Source organism: Typopeltis vanoorti, chromosome 6, assembly GCF_054136105.1.
Source record: "Typopeltis vanoorti isolate ZY-2024b chromosome 6, IOZ_Tvanoo_1.0, whole genome shotgun sequence".
NCBI lineage: Eukaryota > Metazoa > Arthropoda > Arachnida > Uropygi > Thelyphonidae > Typopeltis > Typopeltis vanoorti.
Window position 1 is genome coordinate 115608276 of NC_143554.1, and position 21073 is coordinate 115629348.

Sequence of the window (21073 nt, forward strand, 5' to 3'; positions counted from 1 at the left end):
ACCATGACTACGAAAACAAGATATTTCTTACAAGAAATATCTCATTTCGCTTAACCTCACTTTTGATAATAACCATATCTGCAAATGTATTCAGATTTCACTTCTTGGGGCAGACTTGGCACAAACATCTCAGTCCTAAATTTTTGGGCCTTTAAGAAACTAGGTGTACTTTTTCTCTAACAACACTACTTCTCATCTGTACAGCTGTTAATACTGTATAAATATACAGTAATCCCTCGATTAATGCGTTTTCGATTGGTGCTTAATTTTTTTTCGATACCCAAATTCGATTAGTGCTCCTATATACATCTTAAAAATAAATGTTACAGATTTTAAAAATTTTCTTTCTATACATTTTTATGGCTAACTATTTTAAAAAATTACTCACCAGAATGAAATAATTTAGTTACCTATTTAAAACATTTTACAAAGTTATTTTAATGGCATACTACACTACTTCCATGTGCACTATGTGTACTATGTTCCAAATTTTTACCCCCAAAATTTATGTTGTCTGCTATAGTACGCTACAGAGACCTTCAACACTTCTGCGCATGTCACAAGGAGAATTCATTCCGATAATAGGGTAATCAATCCGTCTTCTGGGATGAGTTATTTATTATTATATGTCGGAAAATTAACTTCTTTTTTATGATCATTGTAGTTTTTAAGTGGTAACTATTTTGCTTGCATAACAATTGGGAAATTTTATCTATAAAGCACGTACATCCTTCATTTCTTTCTCCCCTTCAATGATAACGTCCAAGAGTTAATTAAATCTCATTTTGAAGAATTGAGTGATTCTGACCTGCTAAATTTAGATGTACAGTGGGAAGATCCTGAAGAATATGAAGAAAATTTAACCACAGTCAGCCAAAAGAGATTTCACAGAAACAATTTGAAAATGTTTTTTGTACAATCGAAGTTCTTAAGCAGCAATGCTTGGAGACTGATCCTGATGAAGAGAGAAGCAGTAAAATTTGCAGAAGAGTAGAAGAGGCAATAGGGCCATACCGTCGGTTGTATTAAAAAAAAGAAACAAAATGCCTGACAAACTACGTTACCTCAATTCTTTGTTAAGAAGTAGAATAATAAAATTTATATTCTGAATATGTTTTATTGTCTTTCAGCGTCATGGTTTTCCTTTAACTAGGCCCTGAGACATACCTTAATTCTTTTATAAAAAATTAAGGTTCAAAAAAGAAATTTGAGGAACGAATTATACTTTTTCCCATATGTTATTATATTCGATTAGCACGTTTTCGATTAATGTGCCTGTTTTAAAGAACGCATTAGGTGCACTAATCGAGGGATTGTTGTAATATAAATTCAGAATTTTCCCAACCCAAAGAAAAATACTGCCCACACATTTGAGGTGGTACACCTAGAATCTTGTTGGAAGTTTTTTCCCATTTGGTTAGACTATAATAAATTTAGTTTAATCCTTTATCCAAGTGTAAGCAAACAAAGTTTGCACCTGAAGTATCTTCAGGACAGGCAACTCATGGTAAAGGTGGACCAAGTTCTCATCACTCCTTGTCTTAGTATCTCCCATAATGCAAAGCACATCTCCTTGCTGACATGTATAATGCTATGCATTAAGGGAAGGGCCACTACCCAGACCGGTTTCGACTTTTATTGAGGTCTTGTGAGTGTGAGCCAGACCCAGAGATGGTGATACTAAGGCAGAAGCAATGGAGAAGTTAAAATTACCTATACAAGTTGCCAAAAGGTGTACCACCGTATTATTAAATTACTCTGAATTTAGAGATGGATATAATAAATTTAGTTTAATCCTTTATCTGTGAGCAAACAAAGTTTGCGCCTGAAAGTATCTTCAGGACTGGGGTAAGGTAGTACAACACCAGGCAACTCGTTGCAAAGGTGGACCAAGCTAACATCACTCCTATCTCAGTATCTCTCATAATGCAAAACACATCTCCTTGCGGAAATGTATAATGTTATGCATTAAGGAAAGGGCCACTACTCAGACTAGTTTTGACCTTTATTGAGATCTCTTCAGTGGGAGCCAGGCCCGGATGTGGAGATACCAGGCAGAAGCAATAGCGAGGTCATCTTTACCTATAGGAGTTGCCACAGGGTGTGCCACCTTTTTATTAAATTACTCTGGATTTAGAGAAAGATGTTGAAAGTTTATTTTTCACTTGGTTAGACTATAATAAATTTAGTTTAATCCTTTATCCAAGTGTCAACGAAAACAAAGTTTGCCCCTGAAAGTAGCTCACACTTGGATAAAGGATTAAACTAAATTTATCATAGTCTAATCAAGTGAAAAATAAACTTTCAACATCTTTCTCTAAATACAGAGTAATTTAATAAAAAGGTGGCACACCCTTTGGCAACTCCTATAGGTAAAGATGACCTCGCTATTGCTTCATTGCTTCTGCCTGGTATCTCCACATCTGGGCCTGGCTCCCACTGAAGAGACCTCAATAAAGGTCGAAACTAGTCTGGGTAGTGGCCCTTCCCTTAATGCATAACATTATACATATCCACAAGGAGATGTGTTTTGCATTATGGGAGATACTGAGATAGGAGTGATGTTAGCTTGGTCCACCTTTGCAACGAGTTGCCCGGTGTTGTACTACCTTACCCCAGTCCTGAAGATATTTTCAGGCGCAAACTTTGTTTGCTCACACTTGGATAAAGGATTAAACTAAATTTATTAGAGATAGATGTTGAAAGTTTTTCCCCACTTAATTAGATTATAATAAATTTAGTTTAATCCTTTATCCAAGTGTAAGCAAACAAAGTTTGCTCCTGAAGTATCGATATCTTCAGGACTGGGGTAACTCATGGTAAAGGTGGACCAAGCTCTCATCACTCCTTGTCTTAGTATCTCCCATATGCAAAGTACATCTCCTTGTGGATATGTATAATGCTATGTGTTAAGTGCTATGCATAGCTAAATATGACTTCTCCATTGCTTCTGCCTTAGTATTAGTATCACCATCTATGGTAAAGGCAATGGTTCTTCACAAACAGAATTAGCTTCACCCATGTTCTGTGCTGATTTTTTTCTTCTGACAATGTAATCAGTGATTAAACTTTGTGATGATGATTCTACTAATTTTTTATACAGCTTGCGATATCCAGACATACAGTTCTTCAGCTCACGTTGGAATTTAAAGGCTCGTTCGGAATTTGTGTCATTAATAAGAAAAATGATTTTTCAATTTATTGCACAGTTCAAGGCCTTCTCGAATTATATTTTCAGTGAGGGGGGACAGGTTTTTCTTCTGCTCCACTATTGTTTTCTGGATCTTCAACGATATCTAAAGTTAATTGATATCCAATAATATCATCATCACTTAAGGCATTATCCACAAGCAATTCATCTACATCATTCTGGCTAAATGTATCAAAACCTTGTCCACTGATTTCATGTGCCAGAGTAATGATTTCAGCTGATAATGTAAATGTTTGAATGGTTGCACTGTTTGCAACACATCCATGCCAAGCTTCTTTCCAGCAGACATTTAAAGTTTGTAGTCTGCTGGAAAGAAGCTTGGCATGGATGTGTTGCAAACAGTGCAACCATTCAAATAGCAGATGCAACATGATTTAAACAGTCCAAAATAGAAAATTTTTTCCAAACGTCAGTTACTGTTAATGATTCATTTTCTAGTTTATATCCGATATAAATTGAAAAATGTGCTTAATGCAATATTTTTTAAAAGTAGCAATTATGCATTGATCTAATGGCTGAATAATGCTTGTTGTATTGGGCAGAAAAAAACACTACCTGCACATTTGGATGTTCTAAATGCGAATGACTTGGTGCATTGTCAATAATTAATAAAACTTTTAAATTGAGAGCTTTTGCTTCGTATATGTTTTCATTTCTGGTACAAAGCAATTATTGAACCATTTAGTAAATATAGCAGTTGTTACCCAGGCCTTTGTATTAGCCATCCAGTGTACTGGCAGCTGTTTTAGATCTTTGCCTTTTAGAGCACGTGGTCTTAAGAGATAGATTTACTAGGAGGGGTTTCAACATTCGATCCCCTGATGCATTTCTACAAAGTAACAACGTTACTTGATTTTTGCTTGATTTAAACCCACTTGCTTTTTTCTCAGACTTTGCGATGGAGATTCGACTAGGCATTTTCTTCCAAAATAATCCTGTTTCAGCGTTAAACACTTGATCGGGACAAAAAACTTCCTATAATCTTCACGTTATGAAGTGCATTCCTTTTTACAAACCTGGTTAGCCATCCTTTGCTAGCCAAAAATTCTTTATCAGTCTGGGAAGCGGAAGTAGATGGCTCAAATCTGTTCATAAAACCGAAGAGCTTTTTTGTTTAATTAAATAACCACTTATAGGAATTCTTCTTCAATCCAAATTACGAGCACTCGTTCCGTTTTTTCCTAATAAAGCATCTCTTGAGTACGATGATAATTTGGCACTTAGTTTTGTACCAGAAATGACAAATTTTCTTATTGCAACTTCATTCTTTTTAATTGCTCTTATAGTAGATTCACCTAAAGTAAAATGTTTACTCATTGCCTTAGATCCTTCTCCTTTTGCTAAGCGATCTAAAATTGCAATTTTCATTTCCGAAGAAATTGCTTTTCTTTGGCCCTTTTTTTTCCTCCACTGGGCCAAATTAAATCTTAAAATAAAAATTAGCAAAATTTAGACTTATGATAATGAAAAGACAAACACTTAATCACATGCAAAATTAAACTTCACGGACACTCACTGACTTGCACGTTACTCACTTTATGCCAGAATGTGCTGCAACACGCTGTTCATTATGTACAACGGTACATAAGTTTTGAAGTTATGCACTGCATGACTTCAAAACCGCATAAAAAAGATATTCATCAAAAGAGACCTGAGTGTATATATAGATAGATAGAAAATGAATAAAAATACAAAAATATGTACAAATCAGTAAAAATAGAAACAAAATCCTTAGCTCACCCATGGTACGGATGTGCTTTAGATTTATAATTAAACCCTGTATGGGTGGAAGCCCTTGTGTGGGCTTCCACCCAGACCTTCAATAAGTGAGGCAATGGTCTCACACCAGATGGTGAAATTTATTCCCCACCAACAGACATTTGCAAACAACCATGTCCATTGTGGGATTTGAACCCTGCTGGTTGGAGAACAAATGTACTAACAACTCGCATGTTTTCTCTATTTTATTCCCATTGAATGAATCTCATCACAGAGTGGTGTGATTCTGAGAAAAATCAGTCATGATTCTGGAAGCAAATGACAGCATGAAGTGCATGCATTGGAAAACAGCATGCATATGAAGGAAGGGAACACACAGTACTTTTTCATATTTCTGTAGACAAAACATTCCCCTCAGTGAAAATCCAACAAGCTTGTGATACAACACTGTCATGTCAACAGAACATGAGAGAATGTCAAGTTTGAAAATGGTTGGAAGACAGTAGGAATGGGCACCTGACTATATTATTTCAAGCATGTCAATATAGCAATACAAGGTGGTAACATGTGGTATATAATGTACAATGCATGTTAAGTTCCATTTTCTAAAGCAGAGTTTGTGGATTGTTTAAAAAATATTTTTTCCATCTAAAATGTTTATATTATATCTTAGGTTTATAACCTCTGGTCCTTTTATAGGTGGAAGTCACATAAAAAAGTATGTTAGTTCAAATAATGCATATGCATTGCAGTTTGTATCATAACTGTAGCTGCAAATTAATTTTTGTCACAATATTTTTCTATTAGCATTGTCTAGTCATTTAGAGGAGATGTGTGTATCAGATCACTAACAACATAACATATTCAGGCCCAGGAAATTTTTGCAATCTTTTCAAAAAACTTTTACATATAAATCCTAGTGTTATAGCGAGGTTCAAGTGGATTTATCACTCACTACCTTAGACTTATTGAATGAATGATGTATTTGTCTTTTCTGCATCTTTAGGAGAGCTGTAAGAAGAGTAATGATTGTCATACTTATCCTGTAGATAACATACTAGATGTTATAAGGGCAGAATTACAAAGGCATGAAGCACAGCAGAAAAAAGTAAGTAGTAAATTAGCAACTTTAAGTAGTTTTTTTATTATTATTATTATTTATTTGATGAATGTGTGCTTAATGTTGCCAGTAAGATAAAGTACATTAACTTCTCATGTTTATCACTTACTTTATCCTACTCCTCAGGTCAAGCCATTGTGAATGTAAATTTATTGCATAAATGCTCACTATAGCAAACCTGTAGGCACAAGAGAAATAGTTTGTTATAGCACAAAGTTTGCTATAGTTTGAATTTAGGAAATAAGACTGACCACTTTTCTATTCTGAGGATATAAATATCCAATAAGGTACTGGCATTCAGTTTGGTAACTATAAATTCTTAAACTTATCTTACACTAAGCTTTTAGCATACACTATCTACCAAAAATTGTCCAGACACTTGAGAAATTTACATTTGATACTAGCAGGTGAACCCTGATATCAGGTATGTCCACCTTTGGCTTTGATCACCTTCTGCACCCTTTGAGGAGACTTTCCACCAGTGTGCAGCAGACATCAGGTGGAATTTGTCTCCATTCCTCCATCAGAGCAGCACTGAGTTCAGCGACAGATGGAGGACATGCTGCTCTGGACCGCAATTGCCAGTCCAGTTAGTCTGACAGGTGTTCAATGGGGATTGAGGTCAGGACTCTGTGCAGGCCAGGGCAGCTTTGTGACATGGGGCATTGTCATCTTCATAGTAACACAGGTCCATTCAATAAAAACTCTGCAGTGTAGGCAGCACCTGATTATCCAGAATATCAAGGTACTGAATGGAACCACAGATAATGACCAATGGTCTCACTCCAAACCAGCTGAATGCAACCAACACCATTACTCCTCCACAATCAAACTTTACTGTGAGTACAACACACTGTGATAACAAGCATTCACCAGGCTCCTTCCACACCCTGCCATCACATTGGAAACTAAACAGGTGAACCTTGATTCACCTGTTTATCCAGAGTATCATTTTCCACTGGTCAATTGTCCAGTGGAAAATACCTACTCACTGATGAGACCTCAAAAATGGTTGAAACTGGTCTGGGTAGTGACCTTTCCTCATAATGTAAGGCAGCATTACATCTCCTAGGAGCTGTGTTTTACATTATGAGAAAATATCAAGGATAGTGATGGATCTTGCTCCACCTTTGCTTCGAGTTGCCTTGGTGTTGTACTACCAGGTGTTCACTTACGCTTGGATTTGCCGATAGTTCTTCGGCATGAAACTCTTAGATCATAGTTTTCGATCTCAGAGTTTCGCATACTGGCTGTAAAATAATAAGGGATTTTTATCCCCTTAATTTAATTAACTTCGCCAAAAAAAATAGCCGTTTGGCTTTTTATCTTAGTTATAATATATGGGCACACCTTTCTGGCATTCGTATAGGGAAGGTATGTAAGTTCTTTTCACTTAAACTTTGATATTATCCTGGTCTACCTACTCACTGATGAGACCTCTCCTCATAATGTAAGGCAGTATTACATCTCCTAGGAGCTGTGTTTTACATTATGAGAAAATATCAAGGAGAGTGAGGGAGCTTGCTCCACCTTTGCTTGGTGTTGTACTACCAGGTGTTCACTTACGCTTGGTTTCGCCAATAGTTCTTGAGCATGAGACTCTTAGATCGTAGTTTTCGATCTCAGAGTTTTCCATACTGGCTGTAAAATAATAAGGGATTTTTATCCCCTTAATTTAACATGAAATCATTATTATTAATCGTTATTTTTTTTCCTGAAAACTTGAGTTTCCAAAAATCCCCGCATATATCTTGCTTGCGCCAAGATTTTTTAGCTTTAATTTTTGGGAAAAAGTGTGAGTTATATTCGAGTAAATATGGTAATTTTTTTAGCTTTGAAATTCTTTAGTATGGATAATCGGTTAAAGACTGAATTTCTAAAACACACAAAAGAGAGTAATGTAGCAAATACAAGTAGCTGTAAGTAACTGAAAACGTTGATATTGTATCTGGATCAAATGAAATTGATAAGGGTGTGTCGTCTGACATCGCTAGAGAACCAACTAGGAAGAAGATGAAAAATCTTCATATTATATGAATTACTTGAAATGTGGATTTTCATGGATGAGAAATGAAGTATGAAATGAAATATGGTAATTTTTTTAGCTTTGAAATTCTTTAGTATGGATAATCGGTTAAAGACTGAATTTCTAAAACACACAAAAGAGAGTAATGTAGCAAATACAAGTAGCTGTAAGTAACAAGAAAACGTTGATATTGTATCTGGATCAAATGAAATTGATAAGGGTGTGTCGTCTGACATCAACTAGGAAGAAGATGAAAAATCTTCATATTATGAATTACTTGAAATGTGGATTTTCATGGATGAGAAATGAAGAGGAAACTATTCCAAATTTTGTTCTATTAAAAAAAATCATATTTTTTGTTTACGTGAACATATAAATTCAAATAAAATAGACATTTACAATGAAATATACTTTATTTATTTATTTATTATTATTATTTTGATAAGGAGGTGCTTGGTAATAACGAAAATTTAAGGAGTACACAGATATCTGAAGTTTGAGAAACACTGATGTAGATGATTGGTAGTAGAGGTTTGGTGTAGTGGTGGAGACAGAGTTGTACAATAGGTGTCCTCCCGCGATGAGTCTTTGGACTCCTTGGAGGTTTCACGAATAATAATAATAATAATTATTATTATTATTATTGATAGATAGTGTATTTCTTGGGATCATCATTTTTCTTGCTCCCGATAGCTCTTTAATTATTCCTTAATTTACTTCTCTCTCATTTGTTGCATTGTTTCATATGGGATGAGACCTTACCCCAAAAAAAGATCCCACTCTTACAGTTATTTTTAAAATTAAATAAATACAAGATAAACAATTAATTACTTATTTTTAAATAAATAATTTAAGTAAGCTGTTTTTTTGTGGAGTTACAAAATAATAAAGTGTTCCTAAAAGCCATATACAAAGTTGAGTGGACAAATTTAGGAAATATGAGACCATTTTTAATCTTAATTCGAAATCTGATGATCATCCAAGCCATTTAGGAAGACATAGAAAGTGAACAGGAGAAATTATTGAAGTGTATTGTGGTGCAATGAACTGTGGAATATAGTACATTGTGGGCTGTTAGGAAAAGAAGTCAGCCACTTAGAATTTACAGAAAAGTGCTCAGGAGGACTATTTTTGATGATCCGTGATCATCTTTATGGCAAGTCAGAACTAGCAGAACATGCTGTAACTTTAAAATGAGTAAGAAAATACTCCTTCATATAGAATTAAATGGAGGAAGATATCCATTTTACACGAAAGTCACTTTAGGTGTGAAAGACTATTTTTAGACCAACATCTGTTATGAATCACTTCCCTAACATATGGGATGATCCACTCAAAAAAGACCCCACTTTTAAAATTAAATATATACAAGATAAACAATCATCATCGTCATCATCAAATTCCTGCCATGTACCCTCAAGGGGTGTACAGGATATGATAGTACTACATGAAAGGTTTACATCATTACTAACTTCCTATCTGCAATTTTCCTCCAAATCAGTCTGTTACTTGCCAAGGCTCCAATATTATCAGATCTTATATTTCTATTGTCTAAGGCACTTTGTACCGTATCAATACATCTATATCTTGGTCTTCCTCTGGGTCGTTTTCCTGCCAACCTGCCAGAGAACACTTGTTTTGCTAATCTTTCCTCGCCCCTTCTATTTAAGTGACCATACCACCTGAGATTAGCTCTGCTAATGCATTCCTGGATGCTGACAATGTCAAGTTCTTTCCTAATATCCTCGTTTTTAATATGATATGCCATTGATGCCATCTGTTTACTCCTCTAATCTTTCTCAGGAATCTCATATCTGCGGTCTCTAGTCTTTGGTCAAGTGTTTTACTTCTGACCCAGCTCTCAGATCCATAAGTTAAAACTGGTTTGAACACTGTCTTGTATACAGCTAATTTAGTGTTCTGACTAATTTCTCTTTTATTCCATATGAATTTATTCAGTTGACTTCCTACCATACCAGCTTTGTTGATTCTGTTATCTATTTCCATATTTAATTTACCATCTTCACTAAAAATCGTGCCTAAGTAGCTGACATGTTTTACTTGTTCCACAGGTTCTCCGTTCAAAACACAGTTCACTTTTTCAATGATTCTGCCTATTTTCATTGTCTTTGTCTTTTTATTGCTGATCTTCATACCATATCTATTACAACAGTTATTCAATTTAGTCAGGGAATCTTGCAGACTTGTAGCGGATTTATTTAGAAGTATAACATCGTCTGCATAAAGCAAAGAGCTGACATTAACATCTCCAATTTTAATATCATGTTTAATATCACTTTCCTTCATAATGTGATCCATATAGATAATAACAGAGGGGATAATGTACATCCTTGTCTCACACCAGATTTAACATTAAACCATCTTCCTGTACTTCCTTCAATTCTAATTGCTGACTTACAACTCAAATAAAGACTGAATATTGCTTGATATAATGCCCCATTGACACCATATAACTGTAGCATATTGAATAGCTTCTCCCTTGGCACCTTGTCATATGTCTTTTCCAGATTGACAAAACTTAAGTATAGATCTTTGTTATATTCACATGCTTTCTCGACTATTTGTCGTAAAGTAAAGATCTGATCCTGAGCCTCTATTTGGTCTGAATCCAGCTTGTTCTTCACCAAGCTTTTCTTCCACAATTCTTCTCAACCGTTTCTCAAGTATACTTGCATAGATCTTGCCAGGAACACTCAGTAGGGAAATGCCTCTGTAATTCTCACATTCAGTTGTATTTCCCTTTTTATATATGGGTACTATGAAAGGTCTATTCCAATCATCGGGAATTTGTCCCTCTGTCCAGGCTTTCTGAACTATGCAGTGCAGCCACTGTAAGACATATATACCACCATACTTCAGCATTGCTGGCTGAATATCATCTACTCCTGCTGCCTTTCCACATTTCAGGCCTTTGATGGCTTTTTTCTACTTCAAGTATGGATATATATTCCTGACTGTATGCCTGTTGACTGTTTTTTACCACTCTGCTTGTTTCATTTAGCAATTTTTCAAAGTAATTACTCCATACATTAGACTCGAGGGGCTCCCTCGATGAGTCTAATGACTCCCTGGAGTTGCCCGTAATAATAGTAATAGTAATAATAGTAATACCTCAAGGATATCTTTTCCTCCCGTTTTCATGTCACCTTTATCATCTCTAACTCCTTTTACAACACTCTTTCCTTCATTTCTAAGCTTCTACAACCTCCAGAATATCTTACCACCTTCTTGGTATTTATTTTCTATGTTATTGCCAAAATCCTCCCATGACTTTTGTTTAGCTGTCTTACATTTGTCTCTGTATTCTCTAAGAGCACAAGCCGACTTATTTGCCAGGAACTTTTGATATGCTTTCTTCTTTTCCTTCACTGCCTCTTTAACTTCCTGTGTCCACCATGGAGTTCTGATTTTTCTATCCTTGCAGACAACCTCACCACATGCTTCTCTGGCTGAATCAATCAGTGTTTTCTTTAAGTGCCACTGAGCCAGGGGCTTCTGACTTAATGTCCAATCCTCACCTTCTCGTAGTGCACCCTGTTGGCTATCTACCTGGATACTGAATGAACGAGGATGGGCTGCCAATTTGTGATTTAGCTGACCAAATTGTATTTTTATTGGCTTAAACCAAAATACAAAATGATGGTACAACATGACAAAGATAAACAATTGATTACTTATTTTTAAATAAATAATTTAAATAAGCTGTTTTTTGTGGATTTACAAAGTAATAAAGTGTTCCTAAAAGCCATATTTTAGGATGCATTAATTTGCCAAAGATCTTTGGGAGACAGTCATTCTGAGATCAGATAGTGACTTCTCCAAATTAACTCTACAGTTATTTGTCTCATAGACAAACCATGTTAGGACATTAGTTCTTTCAGTTACAAATTGAATTGTTTCTAATGATTTATTGTAATGCCTTGTGCTTGTCACAGTTATGACTTGTACTCTGAAGATGCCGTGGTGAAAACAAACAAAATATTACTAAGTTCAATAAATTAATTAATTTTTTTCTCTCTTGGCATTGTTTATACTCTGAAGCACTATTATGTGTATAAGTGAGTTATCTATCACGCCAAACAGAGAAATAGATATTTCTCTGTTAGTTCTCGCCACTAACAGAGAAATAGAGAGAGAGAGAAATAGATATTTCTCTCTCTCTCTCTCTCTATTTCTTTTACAAATCCCTTTCATTCACCTTCTTAGAGAGTCTGAGAAAATGTATTTTAATGGGTACTACTGAACTGCTCACCACTTTCCTCTAGACGTGTGAAGCATTAGCACCTGCTGGTCAACATACATACGTTTTGAAGCTGGTTAGCTTCAAAAACTTAGAAAATTTGCAATATAGAATTAGCGATACATGCACTACTAAAAATCATTTTATTAGTAATACTAGTTTGCATCCAAATTTATTAGTCTTAATAAGATGATATGCACATTTTTTTGTTAGAGAGAAGAGAGAGTAGACAATTTCATAATTTTTTTTAAGAAAGGTTAGACATAGAAATGAAAAGCTATAAACATTCCTGTTTTTCATAAGAACAAAGTTTGTAGCTTTTCACTTATCATCTACTACTACAAGAAAAGCATGCCATTGCTAATTTATATAAATACCTCAGTTCAGTCCACATACTGTGCACCAGTACAAAAGGTTTATAGGACTGGAAACAGCCCACATTTTCAGAAACAAAAGTTTTATAGCCTTTCATTTATCATCAGCGACTAAAAGAAAAGTGTGTTTTTGCTAATTTGTTTACATAAATATCTTAGTCCAGTCTTACATGTGCACTAATTCACATGACCTCGGCTGGTTTATGATATGTAAATCGTAGTTTAGAAAGCTATAATAATTTGCAGTGAATTCAATATTAAATACTAAGGTGTTTTTGTAACCTTTATTTTGTATTGATATATCATCTGGTCTTATTACTGTTTCTATTTGAATGCCTCATTACATTAAAATATAAATGGTATGGGCACATTTGATCATTTTGCCTTGTTTTCTTGTTTTTAAAATTTTATAATAATCCTGGATGGGATTTTAGCAAGTCATATGTTATATTTAAAATGAGTTGTAGCATTTTTATTTTCATAGGTTCTTGAAAAAGAGAAACGCCAACAGTTGACAACAGTGTCTACAGCCTTACAGTCTGCTCTTCAGCATCTGTCAACAGCTATTGCTTCAGAAGAGACACCTAATGCTGAGGAAGATGCATCTTGACCACCATTCTTTTCCAAGTAGAGTGTTATTTTGGAATTCAGTGACATATTTACAACACAGATGTCAGAACAATGATCAAGTCAGCATGGATTGCAATGAACTTTGTAATAAAGTTGTTTGCTGCGTGCATACTAGAACTGAACATGTTTATAATGTAGCTAATCGATTTGAATTTTATTTAGGATAGTAGTGATTTAAAAAACAAATGACAAAAATTTTTTTTCCTCTATTATTCTGCAGTTACTCTGACACCACCTATGTTGAAATATACCATCATCGTCAGTTAAATTCACTGCATTCGCAATGTTGTTAGTGAAATGAATATTTTATACTGTAACATAAAAATCTGTACCAATGCATTTTAATTTAAAACAATTATAATAAATGGAAATGCTTATATGTATATAGGCATCATTCATTATATACATTCACTCTTGCTATAGCAAATAGTCAAGTGTACAAACTTGCTCGCCACCAAAAAATGTCCCAACCGAAGACACGTTACTGTTATAGAGAAAATTCACAAGGGAAAATTGTCCATTATAACAAGCTATTCCTGTGGTCTCTACAAGTTTGCTATGGTGAGAGTTAACTCTGCGTGTGTGTGTGTGTCTGTTGATAGGCAGAATTCCTTCCCCCCCATTTGGCTAAGCATGAAGTGAAGTACATGATCTATTTCATCTATTAGATATTTCATAGAATTTCAAAATTAGCCATTCCAAACTTTCTTTAAATCAGTGTATTTTTTCATTTGATGATAGTTGCTTGCTAATGTCTTTAATTCTACTTTTATATTAAAGATATACCGAAATCATTTATCTAGTAATGTGAAATAATTTTTAAGTACTTTTACAGTATTATAGATAAGTTTTTTTAAAAAAGCACATCATAAACAGATACTGTAAAAACTTTGTAAAGTGATTATTACAAACTTGAAAAAAAAAAAATATCTTTGAGATGAACTTTTAAAGATGCAATCTAAGAACTTATACCAGTAATTTTTAAGTATGACCCACTTCTCGTTGTCATTCTTTCTATGTAGAGAATGATTTCACTATATCTATAGATATACAGATAGATATCATTCATAATAAAGTTTAAAAAAAGTCTTGACCCAATTCCCATGACATCAATATTATGCTAAAATAGCATGGTAAGCTTTCTGCAACACAAACTTGGGCTTCTACAAAGTCATTATAGTGAAAGTTGACTTATGCTGATTTAGATGCCTTAAAATACTCCAGTGCATAAATCATTGATAAATGGCATGATAAAACTTATAAGTTTGATTACAGAAATTGCTGTCGATGTGTCACTCATTGACCATAAAGATGTTACCAAACTGTGAGAGAGAGAGAACTATTTAAGTTTAGTTTAGTTTAGGAGTTTTAAGGGATTTCACATTGAGCAGAATTATTTGGGTATTGCTTAAAATATTGCAATTTCATAACCATTCCAGAGTCACTTTTGAAAACTTTGCTCAGTATAGCTGAACTTTGATTGAAATAGCTTCTGAATAAAAAAGATATTGTGAAAGAAAAAAACATAATCTGAAACTGTTTCTCTTTATACAAACAGAGCTCTGAGAATACTAATCTATACAATTTTTACCACTGCAGATTTTTCATATCAGTGGCACCTGCTGTATTCTATTTTAAATCAGGTCCCATATATTAATGGGATACAGGAATCATGTTCACTTCATAGCTCTATCTATTCTTAGTATCCATAATATCAGTTGTAAGAATCATTCCTCTAGTGTAGAATGGGAATGCTTTAAGTCTAATGAGAATTGTGTTATTACTGCAGTCATCTTGCCCTGTGTGTATCATTTTTGTGAATAATCTCTTTTGGGCTACTGATAAGAAATCAGATTTTTTTTTATTGACGTCCCCCTTCACACAAAAGGTTACAAGACATGACTCAGCAGTATCATGTGTGCACAAGTGGCTAAAAAGAAAGAAATCAAGTTTCTTGAATATGCCTGAGAGTTATATTTTAATTTTTGCATTTAATCCACTGATAGGGGAACATTTTGTTTGATTTCCCACTCTAACATTTTATGCTAAGTTCTGAATTAGTCTTAATCCATGTTTATAATTTTTTTTCCTTACATTTTTTCTTTTCAAAAATAAAAATGTGGGACATTTTTTTTTTAATCAGTTAGTGTGAGTAGTGGCATAATTGATGTTTGTTCCTCTCTCCCCCCCCCCCAGCATGCTTTTGAGTTGGCCTGTGTATGTACAGTTTTACAGCCAAGTGCTGCTTTCCTTTGAATTCCATCATTTTATGTGATGGAGATTGTCACTGCATAGGATTAGTTATTTCCAAAACTAATTTTGGTTAGTCTCAAAAATGTACAAGAATTTACGCTATAAACCTAAAGTTTTTACTCATTGTTAGCAGGTATTCAGAAACAACTAGAATGATATTTGAAATATTTGTCAAGTATTTATATAAATAAACCCAGCCTTGAAGATCTCCCAAAAAGAGAACTATGGTGCCCAAAGATCAGTGCACCTTATATATATGCAGGCATAATATTTGAATTTTGACCATCTTCCAAATATTGTGTTGAAATACCTTTGTTATGGATTCCATTGGATGTTTAATGATGTATTCAGTATGAATGTAGCCATGATTTCTCAACACATCTTACACTCCCTTAACGGAGAAGAATGCAGTATCTATTTGTTTTGCAACATTTTTAAGAGCATCCCACGGGTAGATGATTGAATTGATATTCTGTGAATTTGTAACTATTCAAGTTTGATGATGCACTCCATGTTCCTCAAATCAGTTCTTTCATCCGGGAATAGGTGCAACATGGTAAAATAAATGTGGTCTGCTATGAGCCACTGGTGAACCCCAGTCAGCAGGGGTCCTCATTCTAACCAGTACAATATATTCCATACCATGATAGTGGTATGGGATATATTAGCCCAAAAAGTGAAAACCAGGACAAGGGAAGATCTTTGTTTTGTACCATACGGATAACAGCTCATCTGCATGATGTGTCAGGAACACAGCTTGTTAGACCAGTACATCTTTTTTCTTTTCACTTCTAGTATCGTGCTTCCATAGCTCAGTCGGTATAGGCGAAGCCCTTTGATCGGAAAGACTGGGGTTCGATTCCTGTCCATGATGTGAAGAACCTTTATCTGGTCTCTTTTGACTAAAGGTGAGTTAGCCAGTCTCATATGGAAGTAGAGGATTTTTTTCACCCAGAAACTCGGGTTTTTCAGAACAGGCAAACCGGCCCTTGAACACACAGATTTACAGTCATAAATACATACTTAATCCCTCATTAGGAGGGGCTCAACTAGTCCTAAGGGACAGATGAGGAATGGGGGGAACCCTATATGAATAAATAAAAAAACTCCTAGTATCTAGCTGGAGTAACCTGCAAGGTATGCTATATCTGAGATAGAAGCATTTGATGCTGTGCTTAATGATTATTACTGCCCATTTCAAACATGATACTTATGGCTGCAACTTTCATGTGCACAACCTATATCCAACTATACATTGCTATCTTGCAGTGCTGTATATGTCAACAGTGTAGTAGACTGGGCATTTTCCACTCTGGATTGTGTGCACGGATAATGTCATGTCAGCATAAGCCATATTGAAAAATTACATAATGGCACCACTTTTTTCCCCTTCTGTTTATGCTGTGACTGAGGACCACATATTAAATAAGCTCATTTGTCCTCTGCAATTTCATTGTAAGAAAGTTAATGATTTTCATTGTTCTTAAACAGCATTTTTTGCTTCTCTTCAGGTATGTGGATTTTGGTTATTTACATTCAGATCTTCACTGTTGGATTCTGGTGTGTGTTTCTAATTCGTGATTCATTTTTAAGCTCACTGTTTTTCCTGATGCCTACAAATAAGCTATGGAATTAATATAATCTCATGTTTCTTTTTTTCATTTAGTGTAATCCCCTATATATTTTGTGTAATTTTTCTGTAAATTACGTTTTTTGGTGGTTAGGTCTTCCGTTTGTTCAGAGTGAAAGCGTGGCATGGGGAGATGGATAGAAAATACTTAGGAGTTAAAAATAATACTCTGCTGTGTTTTACATTGTAAGTTTGTTATGACAAACAGCTTTGGTTTTCATACAATTCAAACAACAATGAATAGCTTTTTGCTACATGTTGAGCCTACTTCATTGTCCTTTATGAAAAATTTCCACTTGTTTCTGTTCATGGGAAACATTTTGAAGCAAAGAGCGTATGGCCACTAGATAATTTTGTCACTCTAGTTTGAAGATGATAGTCCTTTGATTTTATTCTTGTCAGCATGAAATCAAGAAGCTTGGGTTGAAATTAATGATTTCACAGAAAATTCTTGAAGCAGATGCATTCCCAGAGTGGATTGTGAATGCTCCAAATGCTGAATGTCTTCAAGGCATGGTATGATAGTTGTTGTGGTATGTAAGTGTTCAACCTCCCATGATGAATCTTTGGACTCCATGAGACTTTGAAGTAATACTAAATATTTCATTAAAGAAAATTAAAGCTGTCTGTATAACTATATACAAGCTGTATTTTTCTAAACATGAATAGCTTCAAACACAAAGAACACTTTTAAAAATCTAGAATGTTTATAAATATATGAATCATCCAAAGCATGAGGTGTTTTAATTTTAATAAAAAATAAATATGCTTTATGGAATTACTTGCAAGCAAAAACTGGTTGGGTACTGCTAACTGTAGACATGATCTCATCATGATAACTACATTACTTTTTTAGTTTCAGTGATAACTCTTGCAAGTTCTTAGATCAAAATGCATCAGTGTTTTTTTTTTCTTTATTAATTTCATTCTTATGTATCCAATATCAATATTCAAATTTCTACAGGTTTTTGGAATTAATCTTAAATCATATCCATGATTTAAGATTAATGCCATCTTATTAATCTTATGCCATCTGGCATAAGACAGTTTTAAGGTTTGAACAGTATTTGAAAATTTAACTTTTCCAGATTGCATATTTTGGAATACTCTTGACTTTTAATAATTAAAGAAAAATAAAACAGAAAAAAAAAAGTTACTTTGATTAGTCTTCATTTTAGATTTCACACTATTCAAAATTTAAAAGATAGTTTTCGTATTTTTACTATATCCATTAAATTTTACCAGCAAGAAAAGAATCCTTGTATTCTGTTAGCTCTTTTAGAAATCCCACCATTCCTTGTAATGGCTTGTCACAGCCAAGCAATCTAGCTTTAGATAGAGACCTATTTAATTATCATAGAGCAGTTAATCCTGTTTGTATAGTCTGTTATGCCTAGTCAATTGATTTTCAGAAATCTATCACCATCAGATGATTTTATGACATCTTGTCATGAAAGACCTGTAAACCTATAGCACATTAGTATTGTGGGTGAGCTTAGGATTTGATTATCTCAGTCCTGCTCAAGGTAACATTCTTTTCAAACCATTTCAGATCTCTAGTAAGCATGGTATGGTCTCACTTTTCTGATAATTGCTTGAAAAATAAGATTTTGCTGATAAATCTTAAACTAGGATATGAAAAGAATTGTCATAACATTTTTTTATACTCCAAACTGTGAAAAACGAAATCGGTGATTTATATAATTACAGACATGAATAAAGAATCAATGTCTTTACTTTACTTACAAACACAATATGAGATCCTATTCAGTATATTAAAATATAAACTAAAGCATGTGTGAATAGTTTGGAGGAATAAAATGCAGACTGGCTTGAAATGTTTTCTAGAAAAGAGAATTTCTGCCTTAAGTTGTATGTCTAAACAAAGCTATGTTTGCTGCTTTCTTTGAAATATGCCTTATAAATGTTGAGTTCAGCAGCTTTCACCTTAATAATGACATAATAGAGCTTAATAGATTGGGTATAAATTGACTGAAAATATGATTGACTACAAGAGAGGAAAAGAATTTTTTTTTCAGAATTATTAAAATTCATTCATTAAAGGAAATTTCTTAAATGTGTTACTATTCTTTAACTCTTTTTTTTAGTATTGATATAAGATTCACTTATGTAATTTTCATGTGTCAACTCATCTGATATTTGTTCAGCATACCAAAAAGTAATATACTTGTCCATGTATGATAGATAGGTTTACTCCTTTTGATGCATTGCTTTTAACATATTTTAAAGTATGCTAAAATGCTGAGATTTTGCTTCCACAATTTTTATGCTTCTTTAAGTTGGATTTTTTTTTCTGCGAAGATTTTTATTTGCTATTGATCTAATAGCGGATTATTCTGAAGAAAGAGTGAGTAGGTGAGAAAGATCCATTTGAATCATTTTTCCTCAACATCCTCCCTTCTAACTTCATATTGCCTCCTGTCATCTGTCTTCCTGATTAGCTCTTTTGCAAAGTAAACACCTGAATCCAACATCACTAAGGAAGATATTTTCAGTTATTTGGGCATGGATGTTTGTGATTGTCTGTGAAAATACTAGTGGTGGTAGATGGCGTTGGTGTAGTTGCGGTTCGTTGTAGTTGGTGGATTGAAAAAAACAGAGGTAATAGAATTTCACAAACAGAACTGATGTTCTGTTTGTGAAATTCTTCTCATCTATTTCAACATTTTCATTCCCTCTTTTAACTTTGTACTGTAGCTAAAGAATGAGATATGCTCTTTGATAAAGGGTAGGTTGAAATTCTGTTAAGATGAAACATTTTCATACTTAAAAAAAAAAAACTGCACTTGTTTTAATGGCCTTGTCCATCTTGACAGTAATCCTAACAATGCTATTGCTGTTTTCATTCTGTCCAGTACACCTCCATAGGTCTAATCACAATTTTTTTTTTCAGCTGGACCTAATTTTCCTTTATTATTCTTATCATAATTCTCCATTTATTCCAGTCAGCTTTGATCCTGTTTTACATTTGTGTGCATTCACCTAAAATTCCAATATTAATTTTCAAGTCATGTTCACAGGCATTTTGCCACTTCCCTTTTTATTATTGTTAAATAGTTATCCATAACTATCATTGCTATAATAAGACATCTACAAATAGTAGCAATTATTTTTTTTTAATAACCAGTGCCCTCCTGTCATTGGCTGCATCAGTTATAAGTAAAAATGGACTTAGATGTTAGGTTTAGCAGATTAGTTATATTTGTGTTAATAATAAACAAACTGATAATCTGAAAATAAAGTATTTAAGTCATGGGGTCAGTGGTCATACCAGTTTCTGTGAAGAGTATTACGATATAAGGTATGTCTTCTGCTTTTAAAGTACCTTTCTTGGATTATCTCTTGCTCTTTGAACAAATAGCCCTCTGATTCTGAAAATAAATTTAATCTGCTGCTGCAGAGTATGCTGTTTTGGTGTATAGTTTGACATACTGAAAGGATTGAACCACTCTTAAAGTGGAGTCTATTTTGATCTTAAACGAAATAGTCATGTACTGAGCAGTTGAGAAAGCAATTTTTTAAAATATAATTTTCCATTCAAATGCAAAAGTAGTTCTATTATAAATCTGTATCAGCACCTCATCTTAAAAAAAAAAAGTTCTGATGTATTATTTCTGTATCCTGTATGTATACTGAATTGTAGATATATATATATAATACAGAATTCAAGCACAATGTGTTAGTTTGCAGCATTAGAATACTTTCTCTTTATTGCCAAGAGAGTGAGTATCAGTGTTAGTGCCAACTTAATATTAATTCAGTATTCTGTAGAACTCTGCAGAAGAGTAATTTTAGTCATAAGTAGCATGTGTGGTGTTGAGCCTAATA

General features: G+C 34.0%; 1 protein-coding gene across 1 annotated transcript in view; it reads left to right on the forward strand.

Moving 5' to 3' along the window:
• LOC150105837 (uncharacterized) overlaps nucleotides 1–13688 on the forward strand; it is a 138675-nt gene extending 124987 nt beyond the window's left edge. The window contains exons 9-10 of the mRNA XM_090393613.1: nucleotides 5937–6038; nucleotides 13196–13688. Coding sequence (XP_090249739.1) covers nucleotides 5937–6038; nucleotides 13196–13321 — 228 coding nt within the window. The 3' untranslated portion in view covers nucleotides 13322–13688. The remainder of the gene's footprint in view (nucleotides 1–5936; nucleotides 6039–13195) is intronic.
• Nucleotides 13689–21073: the final 7385 nt, after the last annotated feature.